Source organism: Cryptomeria japonica, chromosome 3 (assembly GCF_030272615.1).
Source record: "Cryptomeria japonica chromosome 3, Sugi_1.0, whole genome shotgun sequence".
Classification (NCBI taxonomy): Eukaryota; Viridiplantae; Streptophyta; class Pinopsida; order Cupressales; family Cupressaceae; genus Cryptomeria; species Cryptomeria japonica.
The window spans coordinates 692,711,907-692,728,338 of record NC_081407.1 but is presented as its reverse complement, the minus strand read 5'-3'; the positions used below and the strand labels follow the sequence as shown (position 1 = coordinate 692,728,338).

The window sequence follows — 16,432 nt, the reverse complement described above, 5'->3', positions numbered from 1 at the left end:
ACGTCCAATATAAAAAATTGAAGCAGCAGAATATAGCCATGACATTCAGCCTAGAATCAAGAACAGAAGAAGGAGAAGCAAGTGTGAGTGAGAATACTTCTCATTCCAAGGGTTCAAAGAGAAAGGAAGGACTTGAGAAGGAAGAATCATCCAAGAAGAAACAAAAGGTGAATCCTGATCATCCATCGAGTATTTCTTCTAGACATGAAAAGGAGATAATTCAAGGAGAGGATCAAAGAGAGATAGTATATGAAGTTGATGAGTCTATGGAATCCACAGTGCAAAATGATAAACAAGGCAAAGGACGAACACCTTAGCACTCATCAAGTCAGTCTCTTCCTCTCCAAATTGGTGCTAGTGAGCAATAAGAAGAAAATAATGATGATGAAGCAACATCTCCTTTCACAGCCGAGAGACCTTTGCATGAGGAAATACAGGTAAGGGAAAGAAAGTCTTCCATTCCAAATTGGCTGAAAGAAAGACTGACAAGGGTAGTCGTAGTTGAAGAGGAAGAACAAGTATTTGATTTGGAAAGTCTTCTAGGAAACTCCCAAAAAGAAATCGAAAAGAAGAAGGCTACAAAGATGTCAAAGGTAATTAGAGATGATGCAGAATCCAGGAAGATACAGGTAGGTACACCAACAGTGGACAAGTATGAGGATGAGATTATGGCAGAAGACTATTATTTAGAGACATTTGATCTTGGTCCACTTACCTCCGAACAAGCTATGGAAGAAGCAACTGATTCAGTGAAAGTAGTTAATGATAAACTACAAGAAGAAATGGAAAAGAATAAGAAGTTGGAAAAAGAGGTTAACACTTGGAGGAATTATTTTAGCCACCTTAATCATCCATTAAGACGACAGGATCCAGAAGTCTCACCCTTGCAAGCACTCCCTCCTGAGTCAATAAATGAGGCAGAAAAGATGAAGAACTTAGCCCAACTCATGCATGGAGTGATGAATCCTATAGGGTGGCCATGGAATTTGTAGCAAGAATGATGAAGACAGTCCACAGAACTATCCAAGTCCTTAAGATCATTCATAATCTAGTAGTGACTGTGGATGCCTTAACTCACACTAGAGATATTGTCATCCTTGTATTACAGGTAGTAAGAAGGATATCTAGATAGGTTTTAGCACAAGAGAAGATAATTGATGGAGGAACCCATAATCTTCTACAATGGTCAACTTTGCTCCAAATGAAGGAAGTTCTATTCAAAGACATCAATAGTAGATGCAGCCGAGTGGAGGGTACTATCCATCCTATTCAAGATAAGGTGTTTGATGTATTATGTACAATCCTTGACAGAAGGATAGAGATCGAAACAAATGTGGATGTCCAAGAATTGGAAGACAGGATCAAGGTTATTTTTTGCAAAGAGGAGAACACGATCACAAAAAAGCAGCGAGATCAGATGTATGCTACTATGTTCCTGGTCGAGAAAACAAAAGAACTAGAGCATGGATGGGAGATGACCCTTCTTGCAGCTTTTGACTAGTTCCTTCACTTGGAAGAGTGGATGAAGAACCTACATGAGATTCCCATTGCTGAGATTGAGGGGATTACGTTCAGATTCATTGAATATGCCATAAAAGAACATAGAAAAGGGAACAAAAATCTAGATGAAAAGTTGTTATGAAATGATGTGGAAATTCAATTCCTATTGGGCTATGTTTCCTCGTTATTTGTGCCAATTTCTATTGGCTATGGAATGATAATGCTTATCTGATTAGGGTGATTTTTTTGGCAAACCCTAATTAGGGTTTAGGTGTCAAAATCTCAGCCTTTGATCTTCTTTAGATCCAGGCTGTTCATTGTATTTGAGAGTGCTATATAAGCCCTCACTCAATTTATTTGAAGGAGTTAGAGAAAAGAGAGAAGAATAATAAGATTGTTAGCAGTAGAGATAGAAGTAGTGAAGAGAGAAAGTTGAACAATTGTTGTTATATTTTGCTATGAGATCAATGAAATATTGAAGTTATGGTGTTTTATTGCAATCTTTGTGGCTTTTTACATGGTTGTTTATCTTCTTGAATCACTCTTAGTGGAGATAAGTTCTTCAATTTTAGAATTAGATTGAGTGATAAATGTTGTGTTTGATCTTTTGGTAAGACTCATAGTCCAAACCACTAGCCACTTACTGATTGTAGGCGTGCCCTGTGTGGTCAACTGGAGATATTGAAATTGTTTAGAGTTCAATCATTATTTGAATACCAATATGTATCTAATTGATAGTATCTATGTTCATTAATGATTCGAAAATCCTTGAATTCCCTTAGATGATCGCACCGATTCCAGTAGAGTTGTTGTTTTATGGCAATACTGAAATTGGTAGAGTTTCACCAAGATCAGTCCCCATTTCGTCATTCTTAGGCCTAGTTTAGCATAGCCTTCTCGAACCCTCGATCTTTTGCCTTTTTTGAAACATTAGTTAATATTAGGAAAATCCTGTTTCCTCATTGAAAAGTGATTGCAAGAACTAGATTTCTTAGAAAGTACGTAAGGCCCCTTGATAAAACAACAAATGCAACGACCACTGGTGCTTATCCACACGTAGAGAACCTACATACAAGATCCTTGGAGCTACTCCGATTGATCCTTTTGCGAGATCTTTAGCATTCGGGGAAGCTTTATTCAAGAAAGGATAAGGTACCTTTAGGTACTTTATTCTCTGTTTGGTTGTGTACAAAAGTCACATCAACAGGTGCCACGTGGCAGGGTGGTAGTCCAACTGGACTTAGTCTGGCTGGAAACTCAGTCCGGCCGGATTACCCCCAGTTAGCGCCAAGTGCGACACAGCTTCATGCTTTTGCCCTTAAGTAGGGAGAAATGTATAAGAAAACCCTAGAAAAATTGTGCAGAAAAAAATGCTCAAAGAACTTGCATAGGAAAAAATTCACCCGACACTTTTGTACAATTTTTTTGTGGTTCAGTATTTGTTTTCCAAAGGGGTAAATGCTTTTGATCCGGAGCTATGAACCATTGAGGTCACAAATGAGGGAGCTCATACCCAATATAAAAATTCAGCAATATCACCCTAGTGGGGTTTGAACCTTGATTTTAAGAACAACACCACAATTTAACCATCACACCATGCCAATAGTGGCAATTTTGTGGTTATGTTTAATTAAAACAAAAAAAAAGCCTAAATTTCTCCCCTACAAATTTAAGATTTACAACAGATTTTTGAAGATTTGGAGCAGTTTTTTAAGAAACCAAATCTCTACCAATCTGGCGTGGCTTAAAAAGCATGGTTTTTTGAAGATGTGAGGATATGGTATCCATGCCGCATCGGTGCTATACCATGCCACATCTGTGCTATACCATATCCATATCCGTACTGGGCACGAGGGTACATCTACTAGGAAAGGGGGGTGGCATATCTTGCAGCTCCGTCTTTAGCATTTTTTGACCCCATCACAACTAGATGTAAGTGTACATTTGGTTGTAATCATATTGTCCTCTACTAAAACCATATGACCTTTCTTGGAAAAAGTGGATGCCACTTGTTACCTATGATCAGCCATGCAGCCTTACAACTTTGATTCTGGCATATAGTCCTTGGAGAGTGTGTTGTAATGAAAAAAGTCTTCTAGGTAGTTAGCCGATTCCATTGATCACTCTGATAGTTTTGATGTTAAAGGAAAAATCAATTTCTTGCATGGAAAGTCTTTGCTGGGAGAGTTTGATCAATGGAAGGCATTATAAACAAGTTGCTTTGATTACTTGTACCTTGTGGCAAGAATTGGATGAATGAAGGATGCAGTTCTAACAGTAGTTGGTCCAACAAACTCAGTTTATTTGGGCAGGAGCAATCGAATAGGGGGTGTTCTAGTTAAAAGCCAAAGTGGCTGAAATTATAGCTATAGAGCAGCAAGCCTAGAAGAAGATTAAGGAGGCAGTTCATATAGTCACTAGCTCTAGGGAATGTGAGGTCATTGCCACCCATCACCTAAAGCAATGAACAAAAATGGTTCATAAACTTAAGAGTATAGTAAAACAAGTAGAAATTACTAGAGAAGCTTCTTCAACTTCAATTGGTGTGGATCTACCTCTGGGGAAATCTTCTATGCCACATCTTCTATGATATTGTTGTATGCTTATTGGATCTACCTCCAACTTTACTTTTGAGGGGATGATGTAGATGGTGTAATTAGACTTGTAGTTTTTAGGTGTTAATTTGTTGTCGGCAATCAATAGTATTAGTTATAAGCAGTCACAAACAGTTGTAATCTAACCAACAACTATTTGGACCTCCAAATATAATTTCAATAGTAATAGAAGGGTGCTAATTTGTGGACATTCCATCATGTTTTGCATTCATTACAATTAACCAATAAAGCATCTATTCTGTTATTCTCATACAATCAATGTGGTATGAACTATTGTTTATCTCTATATCATTGCATTGGTAGAGTAGTAAACAACCTTATTTCTGGTGATGAACATTTTCAGAAGACTAAGTTCCATATAGAAATAAGAAAGAAGATTTTAACCTATTTAAAGTTGGGGAAATAGAAAGTCAAAGAACAGAGGAAAAATGTTTGCAATCTAGAAATACATGCCTATTTCACCAGCATCTGGTTCGCCAAGTTAATCCTTCACTATAGCAAGATAATTGCTAGAAACCATCTGCATGGTAAGTTTTTATAAATGTTTTGCATGATGGAAGTATCATAAATGATGAATCTCCACCAGCCTACGCATTGGTCAACCAGATGAAATCAAAATATACATGGGTACTATAAAGAGTTGAAGACCTCAAATAAATATCTATTTTTTCACTCTTCGGGCATGAACTCAGACAATATTATCAAGTGCAGATCTGTTAACTAATGCCAATTGGTTAGATATCATTTGAAAATCAAACCCTATTGCTGTAGGGATTTCCATTGAGTAAAGAAGCAAAAAAATATCAATTTAATTGCTTTATGATATTCAATCATATGTATCATACCAGGAACAACTAGGATTAAAGTCTCCCAAAATCATTGCTCTATTAGATAATATATTTAATACTCAGTTACCGGTTCTTGCCAAAAATGGCTAGGTCCTGGTCCTGGTCCGTGCCCGGTCTTGGTCCGAGCTTGGTTCGACCTGGGTCCCACCCGGGTCCTGCCCAGGCGGCTGGGTTCCCTGTGGGTCCCACCCGGGTCCTGACCCACAGGGAACCCAGCCGCCTGGGCAGGACCCGGGTGGGACCCAGGTCGAACCCAGGAGGATCCGGGTGAACCCAAGCCCGTGGGTTCCCATAAACATGGCCCACGGGTTAGAAAACAAATAAAACAATTAGAAAACAAATTTTTTAATCTTAATATTTGTATGTTCGAACTGTGAACATATATAATTTTGATGTTTGAAGTTTGAACATATATATATATATATATAAATTAAAAAATATATATATATGTATGGACGAACCCATACCCTACCCAAATTTTTTTTTTTTTTTTTTGCCGAATCCGCGAATCCAAACCTGAATCCGAACCGGAACCAGTAACTTAGATTTAATATTCACTTCTGGAGAAAATTGTTATATTGTGGAATTCATATTGGGTTATGATTAAAATTTAATGTTTCAACAAATAGTGCCTTCTTATTGCCATTGAAATTTATGATATGAAATTTATGATGCAGGTCATCTCGTATATCTTGCCTCTTCTTCATACTATACATACTATTCGGTGTGTACTTTGTGACAAATCTTATTCTTGCTGTTGTTTATGACAGTTTCAAAAAACAGGTAATAAGCTTGTGATCATTCTTAAAAAGAACATGTATCCCTTACAAACAAGTACATTTGTTTGGTGCTGCAATTTGATGCTTTTTTTCCTTCTGGTACATGTTACTGGACACATAGATGATTCCCAGTATTCTGTGGAATAGATGGTACTTGAGTTGCTTTGATTTATAGATCCATATTTCCTTGGAATCAATTCCCCAAGTTGATTCAATCATTGTGCTAATGTTCTGATTTAAAAAAAAAGCCTGATGTGTAACTGTCACAGCTTGCAAAACAAGTTGCAGAAATGGACAAAATGCGAAATAGAACATTGGAAACAGCTTTCACCCTTCTTGATGAAAATGTAAGTTTTATTGAATTTTTCATTTTTTGACATTATAGAAATTTCTTTTATCCTTAATTTGCTTTATGTGCTCATCATCTTTCATCATTTGCTCTATGCTTTTGTCTTTAAGATTCTGTGTTTATAAGCATTTTTGGGGGTCTGCAAAACTAGAAGAAAGAATATTAATCGTGAAAGTTGATTTCCTGAAGCTTGGAAAAGCCTCAGATGTAAATGAGGCTGTCACAAATATATTCACATAACAATTTTGTATGTTGTATCAGAACACTGTCCAACTGAAGATATATTAGAATATTTTGATACTTCTTAGAAGGAATTATATCGTAGTTGAAGTAGAAAACAATAATATTGTTAGCCTTTTGGTTTTTCTTTTGTATGGCAACCCAAATCAGAAGAATTTGCAAAGTAAAATCTCTCTTCGAATTGTCAAGGGGAGCTCCCTAAATACTAATATTAACCCTAGACACTAAGTTATAGATAAATTATAAAATTACTAATGCCATCTACGATATTCTTCTAGATGGTTGCAAGAGTGAAATAAATGACCTTATCTTTTTGCCTTGGGTATGTATGAGGACAAGCCCTGAAACAATACTTTTCTTATAGGTGAAATTTTACTAATTTGATGATTCTGCATTAAGAATGAAATCAACTAACATTGAATATGGTAGCAACCTCCTTCAGGCTAAAATCAGAAGCCAATAAGTTGATGTACACAATATTTTGAGGTAATTATTGTCTTGACAATACAACAACACAACTTGAATAACTAAACAACTAAGGTGCATACAAAACTGCAACCTAGATAGATAAATAATATCAATACAAAGCTTGATATTAACTTCCTACTTTCAATCCAACCCTTAAATATTAAATGAAATTGTCATATGCAAACAAACAGAAAAAAAATATTTAAACCTAAGTTAGCGGTTTGGGTTCGATGGTTCGGTTTACAGGTTTGGGCAAATTTTTTTTGGGGTTGGGTTTGTTTTGGGTTTGTTGATACAAAAACATATAAAAATCAGAAATATATACATTTTTGCAGTAGTAATTAAGTTCAAAATATACCACCATACTAATAGTCAAAAAACATAGCATTATATGCCACCATATTATTAGTCAAATATTAGTCAAACTTGACTTTCATCATATATTAAAGTTCAAAAATAATAATGTCAAGTGTCAACAATCAGCCATAAATATCATATGGGTCATCAAATTTATCATTATCATATCATCATCCTCCATATTAGATGATCTATATTGTGGTAAATTAGAAGAACCACAAATATTGCCATTGACACTAGCACTAGCACTTTCATGCTCACTAGGTGGTTCTTAGTCATCCTCAACTTCAAGCTATCTTACCAGAAACGAGAAATGGGAAACAGAACGACAACGACAACGTGACGAGAAACGAGATATTTACAGGTTGTGTACAAGAAACACACACACACATATATGATATAATTTTTACAAATATATGAAATCAATCTACATTAATATCATACTTGTTTTAAATAAATTAATGTCTTAAAAACTATTTTAGAAAATACAAATATGAGTAATTTCATGATATTAATCACCTTATCTTACTCCACATTGTGTGTATAAAAAATTGAGTTATCTTACTCTACATTGCATGGAAATCTAGTGGAAGCGGGAGGACAAAATCCAAATCTGAATATATCTTAAATGAATGTTATACTTTTTACTCCAGCGAACTCAATAAAAACTGGACATCAATATTGTTAACTCCTTCAAATCAGCAGGACATCAATGTTGTTAACTCCTAAACATTAGTAGAAAAAACCCCCCCCAAAAAACCAGATATTTTGGTCAAATTTCATGGAGCACAGTGAAATGCTCTGTGGATGGCTTAGAAACGTCTGTTCTGAAACGGGAAACCCATTTCATTCGTTGAAACGCGAAACAGGATTGATTTGTTACGTTTCTAGTAACGTAGACTTCAAGTGCAGCAAAGTGGGAAGTGGAAGCATCCAAGTTAATTCTATCTGGCTCGATACCCTACTTCTTTGTCTTCCCTTCTTTGTAGGCATTTTGTTTGTGTATAAGGAGCCGCAAGTTTGAAAGCACAAACATCAAGTCCTTTGCCTTTTTTGAGTTTAGTCTATTGTGTTTTATTGAGCGGATGGAGTATGTGCTCCAATTTCTCTTAGATGCAAATGAACTAGCAACCTATAAAAAAAAAAATAGAGAGTTAACGGTTACAAAATTAAAAAAATTAAATGAGCAGTAAAGGAGCAATGGTTGATATGGAGCAAGAACGGTTACACCATCATGACTGATGGTTGGACCAATAGAAGAAATATGACATTGCTGAATTTTCTCTTTTCTTCTTCAGGTGATTATACTAACCTCGATGCATTGATTTAGTGATAAATATTTTTAATTTATGCTTTGTTGTATCATTAATTTTGTTTCTTTTTTAGGTGGCATTGTATTCATGTAATCAATTGATGCTTTAGGACATGCAAAAATGTCATATACCTCTGTGAGATTATAGAGTAAGTCCTAGTTGACGTGGGCAAGGACAATGTGGTGCAAGTGGTGATAGATAACACAAGAAATTATGTTGCTATAGGTAGATTATTGATGGAGAAGTGTAGTATCCCTTGACAATCTGTCATGTCCCCTTTCTAGAGTGGACATCAGAGACGGAGGAGTTGGCCTATCATTGGAGTCTCGTAGGCTAGCAGAGGTTGATTGGGACTCATTCAGTGCATATAGTGATTGGATTTTGGCTTTACAGGCAGTTTGGAGCCAGTTTGGAGCAGTTCCTAGATTTTAGGGGGTATCCCTAAATTTTAGGAGGTCGTGACAGTTGCCAGTCGTGAGGTTATTCATGACCTTTTAGAGGGTTTCAGTTTCAAAGAGATTGGGCTTGTTTCCTAAATTTTAGGAACATCCCTAGATTTTAGGGATGAGACTACCAGTGAATCCTTGATTTCCGACTTCAGTCACAGACAGGTGACAAGATGATTTTAGGGTTTGTAATGTCAGTTGGGCATTTTGTGGCTATTTGGGTTATATTTTTAATATTTCCTAAGTTAGCGTTTAATAATTAAATAAGGCTAAGTTGTCAGCCATTTTGGAGTAATAAGGGGATTTTTGGTCTCATCTGGATGCGCATCCTATTGTGTGATAGCTCGTTGGAAAGATCTTGAAATTCTTTAAATCTTTCTCTTTGGTCTCAGGGCAATTCAGTGAGCGGATTTCTGTCTATGGGGAAAAAGGTCATTTTCTAGTAACATGACCACTTTAAAATAAGAAATTATAACATTTCCACTAGACCACGCCACTTGGAGACAATTAGGGTTCGATTTGCAATTGAGAGGGGTTATAAGGGGATAGGAGCTTCATTCTATGATTATCTTTTACACATTTTACATCTTGGATTTGAGATTTGGCTCTGGAAGAGCTTTTCAGCATCTGGGACGCCAACCCCAATGCCTTGCCTGTTTGGGACGTAGCCCCCAATACAGTGGTTTGGATTTGTTTGCAGCTATTAGCATCTTGGAGATTGTACGGCATTCTTTCTAGAGGTTCAGCAATTCTGACAGAGTTCAGCGTGGGGTTTGGGGTTTCTAACCAGTTGGGTGTACTTGGCAGCCGTACGGCTGTACCTGGCAGCCACTTTCCTTCCCACGTGCAGCACTTGGAGGGCTGGAATCTTGCCACAACTTCATTCCTAGTTATGTTACTCTTTCAGCATCCAGGTTGGAATTATTCCTGATTGTAATCTTCCTGAAATTATTGGAAATCTTCATCTGGTCAAATATTTGATTTTATATTCAGAAATCTGCCTTGAATCGAATTTGTTTTGGCTGTATATGAACTTCATTTTCAGTACTTTGTTCATGTACTTGTACTTCATTATTTACTTGTTGAAAAATCATCAAAATACAAAAAGAATTCAACCCTTCTGCAACTTCTGTCTATTTCTGAAAGAAAATATTAATAAGCAGGAAAAATCAATTTAAATAAATAAAAATTACAGCAGATTGGTAAAAGAGATCCATCAGGGATCTTTCACAATCTGACCTCGTTTTGCTGATTTGAGCTCCAAGGAATATTGTCAAACACTTGGCTTGCAATGTCTATACTTGCAGTTGTAGTTCCTTCTTTTGGTGTTTTGGTTTGTTTTGATGAATGTTTGTGATATATTGGAAAGTTTGATACAACAATTTAATGCAGAAAAAATAAGAGATGTTGCAATAATAATTTTTAACTCAAAAGTCAAAACTAAAATTGCATTTTGAATACACAGCTGAAAATTCCATATTTTTATACCAGCTTAAATATTCAGGATTTTCACAATATATTGACAACCCAATTCATAAATAATCCCTTATTATCTAAAACAACAATACTGAGAAAATCTAGGAGTTTGTAATGTCCCCACCTTTTTAGCATCTCATTGGAGTTCTTAGCCTTTACATTCTCCGAAGGCTAAGTGGAGAAATAAGGAGAAATTGATTAAATTAATTTCTTATTAAGTCATTAAATAAAATAAAATTAAAAAAAGTGACTTTATATTTAATTAATTTAATTAAAAGTGACTTAAGTGATTTATTTAAATATTTTAATGTTATTATAAAGTTATAAAGTAACTTTATAATAATAAAGTCACTTTAATATTATAATGTGTGAATATGTCTTTAATCCCACATTGGCCAAGAAAGTGTTCGAGCTCTCATAAGAAAGAATAAGAAGGGACTTAAGAGCTCATTTTTATATCATCCATCCAGAGAATTGATATTTGTTTGTTATGAACTTGGGAGAAGAAGCCAAGGGTTTCTGATTCAGTCAGCCATTGGAGAGCGACAATTCTTCAGTGTTGCAACCATTTGAGGTGGTGAAATATCCACTAAATTTGGCATTTCAGGAGAGCTTCATTCTGGAGTTCTATTTGGGCTTTAAAAAGAAAGGAAGACATCTAGGGTATGCAGATTTTCGAATATATATTAATTGCAGACCTACAGTTTCATTTGGCAGCCATTAAAAATCAGAATTGAAGCAATCATTTCAAAATACAATTGCTGCTACAGTACCCGCGCTATAGTAAACGCTACAGTACCGCCATACGGACTGCTACAGTGCCGCGTGAACAGTACCGCGTGAATAGTGCTGCCGTACGGATTGCTACAGTACCGCGTGAACAGTAATTTTTTCAAAAAAATTAAAATTTGCAGTTTGCAGATTTTTTTCAACTACTGGGACAACAAAATTCAGGTTTTTTTTTTTACATTGTAATGAATTTGTTTGCCAGGCATATTGGCCATAAAACAGAACAAACATCCCCTTGATAGTCTCGTAAATTAATTCCAGCAGTAATATTATTGTTTCAGTATTATTTTAAGCATAGGAGTTTATTTCAGTATTGTATCATTGCTCATTATTACCAAAAAAACACAAAAAAATCCATAAACATTCAAAAACCAAAACAAATTCAAATCTACTGCATTCAAAAGAAACAATCAGTAGAGGAGAGCCAAGTTGGGTTCTTACATTGGTATCAGAGCTAAATCCTGCCATCCTGAGGGTTTAGCAATCACATGCAACCGCCTGAGGTTGGCTCTCACAGATATTACACTCGCAGGTGAGCTTTGTTTGACAGGGAACAAGAATTTGACAGGCAGCCGGGCACCATGGGTGACAGGCAAGGGGGTAGCCCACCTAGAGGCGATAGGAATGAGGAGCAAGAAACAAGGGAATTTTTCAGAGTAATGGCTACAGGACAGCAGCAGATGGCTCAGGCCTTGCAGGCACTCACCACCATGATTGAGCGCATGAACCCACAAGACAGACAGAATCAGGAGCAAGGGGATAAGAGGAGTGCAGTGGGGTCACCTAGAACTCATAGGACTCATTCCAGGACAGCAGACAGGCCTACACGTCCTACCTTCATTAGAGATGAGCCTGAGGTAGCACCTACAAGAGAACCAGGAGAGGAGATGTTCGCAGATATCCTCATGGCTGCGAATGACGAATGAGATTTATTAACTCCACAGGTACGAGAGAGGATGACATTCGAGAGGTTTGTAAATCAAAGGAGAGAGCATTACAGGTCACTCAGACAGGATAGGAGGCCTAGAGGTCAAAATAGTGAGCTGCATAGAGTTACAGGCAAGCTTACTATGCCTACATTTGATGGGAGTGGTAAGATGACAGCTCAAGCTTGGATTCATAAGCTTGACACATTTTTGGCACTGAGGCCAATGACAGAGATTGAAGCTATCAAATACGCCACTTTGCATTTGGAGGGAGTAGCACATGATTGGTGGTACCATGGTTTGGTAACACTTCAACATAATCAGGTGACAGAGTACCAGGACTTCGTGGATAGGTTGGTTGAAAGATTTGACAAGAAAGATCCAGAGGTTTACTTCCGGGACTTAGCACAGCTAAAACAAACAGGCAACTTGGAGTATTTCATTGGTGAATTTCAGCGGTTGGCAGTCATGGTGCCAAACATTTCAGAGCGTAGATTGATAGTTCTTTTCATTGAGGGCCTATCCGAACCACTGAGAGGTTGGATAAAGGCATTTGATCCTATTTCTTTACAGGAAGCTATGAAAAGGCAAGAAGTATGGAACATGCAGTCCCAACAAACAAATTTCAGTCCAAAGGAGCATCTTCTAGTAAGGATAACAAACCATTTTATAAAAAACCAGAGAGGACTGATTTTAAAAATGATTCTAAAGATAAAACTCCAGCACCTTTTGACAGGGAAACATTAAATGATTTGAGGAAGAAAAAATTATGTTTCTACTGTAAAGGACCCTATGATGCAAACCATGATTGTCCTCTTAGACCAAAGGGCAAAGCTAACAGAGTTATGTGGGCATACTATGAGGAATCAGAATCAGATAACTCAGACCAGCAGTCTGATATAGAGGAAATAGATGGTGAAAAAGAGGAAGACAAGGCTGAAAACTTGTCTAAAATGGAGTCCAATGATGGGGAAGGAGATGGGCAACTTAGGGAAGCTCGTCTCACAAGTATTAGGCAAGAAGGGTCATTCCGGATGAGAGGAGTGCTTGCTGGATAGCGAGTCATAACTTTGGTTGATACAGGTGCCACTCATAATTTCATTGATGCTAGGATGGTGGAGAAGCGTGGCATACAAACAGAGGAGTTTGGGGGAATTAGAGTGAGGGTAGCTGATGGCTATGTCCTCAAATGTGATCGTAAGATCACTGGACTCCCATTGAAAGTTAATAATTATGACTTTAAGGCAGATTTCTATGTTGTGCCTATGGGAGATACAGATATAGTCCTTGGGATGAGTTGGTTGCATGATATTGGGGAGTTCACTCTTAACCTCAAGGAGATGGAGATGAGGTTTAAAGTGAATGGGAAGACACATATTCTTAAGGCAATCAAGGACAGTGATCTCAGGATGGTTTCTTTCCGGAGGATGGCTAGATTGATTCGACATGATCAGGTAGAGTGGGCAGCAGAGTGCATGTTGATGCCATCACAGGAGGGACAGCAGAAGATTGAATATCCTCCTGATATTCAGGAGCTTAGAGTTAAACACTCTAAGGTTTTCAGTGACATTCCACCAGGTAGACCACCAGACAGGGGTATTGAGCACATCATTGAGTTAGAGGAGGGGGCTAAACCCATCATGATTACACCTTACAGGCATCCGAAGAGGTTGAAGGATGAAATTGAGAAAACCGTAAAGGAGTTACTTGCTATGGGCCACATTAGACCAAGTAAGTCTCCTTTCGCTTCTTCAGTGGTCTTAGTGAAGAAGAACGATGGGACATTGAGGATGTGCATTGATTACAGGGTGCTTAATAGGAAGACAATTAAAAACAGGTACCCCATTCCTAGGATTGATGAGTTGATAGATGAGCTTCATGGAGCTTGCTTCTTCTCGAAGATAGATTTGAGATCAGGTTATCACCAGATCAGAGTTAGAGAGCAGGACATTGAGAAGACAGCCTTTAGATGTCATTGTGGCCATTTTGAGTTTGTAGTTATGCCATTTGGGCTAACTAATGCACCTGCTACTTTTCAGGCAACAATGAATCGGGTTTTCCATCCTCAGTTGAGGAAATTTGTACTTGTCTTCTTCGATGATATCTTGGTATACAGTAGATCTTGGGAGGAGCACTTGGTTCACCTTGACAAGGTGTTGGATATATTGAGCAGAGAGTCCTTGTATGCAAAGGAGTCGAAGTGTGATTTGGGCATGACAGAGTTGTTGTACTTGGGTCACATCATCAGTGCAGAGGGCGTACGCATGGATCCTGAAAAGATTCGTGCCATTGTGGAGTGGCCTTCACCGGTGAACCTTACACAGTTGAGGGGCTTTCTGGGATTATGTGGTTTCTACAGGAGGTTTGTGGATGGATATTCTAGGCATGCAGCACCCTTGACAGATTTGATGAGAAAGGGAGCTTTCTTGTGGACTCCTGAGGCACAGGAGTGTTTTGAGAAATTTAAGGAGTTGATGACTTCTTGTCCAGTGTTAGCATTACCAGATTTCAGCAAACCTTTTGAGCTACACTGTGATGCTTCCGGGGAGGGCATTGGAGCGGTGCTTATGCAGGAGAAGCACCCTATTGCTTATGAGAGCAGGAAATTGAGAGGGCCAGAGCGGAGCTTCAGCATATATGATAAGGAGATGTTAGCTATTATGCATGCTTTGGCTAAATTCAGGCAATATTTGGTAGGTAGCAAATTTTGTATCAAAACCGACCATAATAGCCTAAAATACTTTTTGGGGCAGCGAGATCTCAATGATAGGCAGCAGAAGTGGGTGAGCAAGTTACAGTCCTATGACTTTGACATTACATATTTTAAGGGGACACAGAATGTAGTTGCTGATGCCTTATCACGTCGGCCCCATTTGAGCTTATTGACAGACATATCGGAGGATTGGAGACACTTGATCCTTGCAGAGTATGCAAAGGATACTTGGGCAGCTGGATTCATAGATGGGAATATTCAGGACAGCAGATACACCCTTGTGAATGAGCTCATCATTTACAAAGGGCGAATATTTTTGGTTCCAGGATCAGCAGTGAGGAGGATGGTTCTGAAATCTTTTCATGATTCACCTATGGCAGGACATCCTGGTTACTACAAGACATACCGACAGATTAGAGAGCGCTTCACATGGAAAGGGCTCAAAGCAGAGGTACTTCAGTATGTTAGGGAGTGTCCCACCTGCCAGCAGAATAAGCAAGAACACTCCTATCCAGCCGGTTTACTTCAGCCACTTCCGATTCCTGATAGGAAGTGGGAGTGTTTGTCTATGGACTTCATCACAGGACTGCCTAGAGCCCAAGGCAGGGACTGCATATATGTGGTTGTGGATCGCCTTACGAAGTTTGCACACTTCTTTCCAATCACTGCTACATACACTGCTACACAAGTGGCAGAGTTGTTCTTCAAGGAGATATTCAGATTACATGGCTTACCTCAGAGCATTGTGAGTGACAGGGACAGCAGGTTTATGAGTCACTTTTGGCAGGAGCTATTCAGGTTGTGTGCGACAGAGCTCACTCCAACTACTAGCTACCACCCTCAGACAGATGGTCAGACAGAGATAGTGAACAAATGGGTGGAGGGATATCTCAGAAATTATATAGCAGGGCAACAGAAGGCATGGGTAAAGTGGATTTATCTCTGTGAGTATTGCTACAATACCACTTATCACATGTCTATTCAGATGTCACCCTTTATGGCCCTGTATGGGTATGAAGCACCCAATTTTATGGATCTGCTTTTGAGTGACAGTAGAGTGCCCAGTGCAGGTGATTTGTTACAGGAGAGTCAAGACATTGTTAAGACTCTCAAGGATAATATAACTAAGGCACAGAATCAGCAGAAGCAGTATGCAGATCAGAAGAGGACTGAGCGGACTTTTGAGGTTGGAGATATGGTGTATCTTATGTTGCAGCCTTACCGTCAATCCACTCTCAAGAAGAGTGGTGCCGAGAAACTTAAGCCACGATACTATGGTCCATTTAGGATTATCAGGAAAGTGGGAGAGGTGGCTTATGAGTTAGATTTACCGGCAGAGAGCAAGGTGCACAACGTTTTTCATGTGTCACGCCTCAAGAAGGCGCTAGGACATCATATTGTGCCTTCTACAGTACTACCACCCCTGGATGATGAGGGAAAACTTGTTTTGATACCGGAGGCTATCATTGATTTCAGAGAAAGGAACTTGAGGAGACGTAACATCCGGGAATATTTGGTGAAGTGGAAGGATTTGCCAGTAGAGGATGCTACTTGGGAGAATGAGGAGATTTTGCAGCATCCGGAGTTGAAGTTGCTTGAGGACAAGCAATTTC

At 38.3% G+C, this 16,432-nt stretch overlaps 1 protein-coding gene across 2 annotated transcripts in view; it reads left to right on the top strand.

Annotated features, from left to right (window-relative positions):
* The window catches only part of LOC131078352 (two pore calcium channel protein 1), a 396,229-nt gene that overhangs the window by 166,158 nt on the left and 213,639 nt on the right, over positions 1 to 16,432 (top strand). For both annotated transcript variants that reach the window (XM_058016023.2, XM_058016024.2), the window contains exons 8-9: positions 5,641 to 5,746; positions 6,012 to 6,089. In XM_058016023.2, coding sequence (XP_057872006.2) covers positions 5,641 to 5,746; positions 6,012 to 6,089 — 184 coding nt within the window. The remainder of the gene's footprint in view (positions 1 to 5,640; positions 5,747 to 6,011; positions 6,090 to 16,432) is intronic.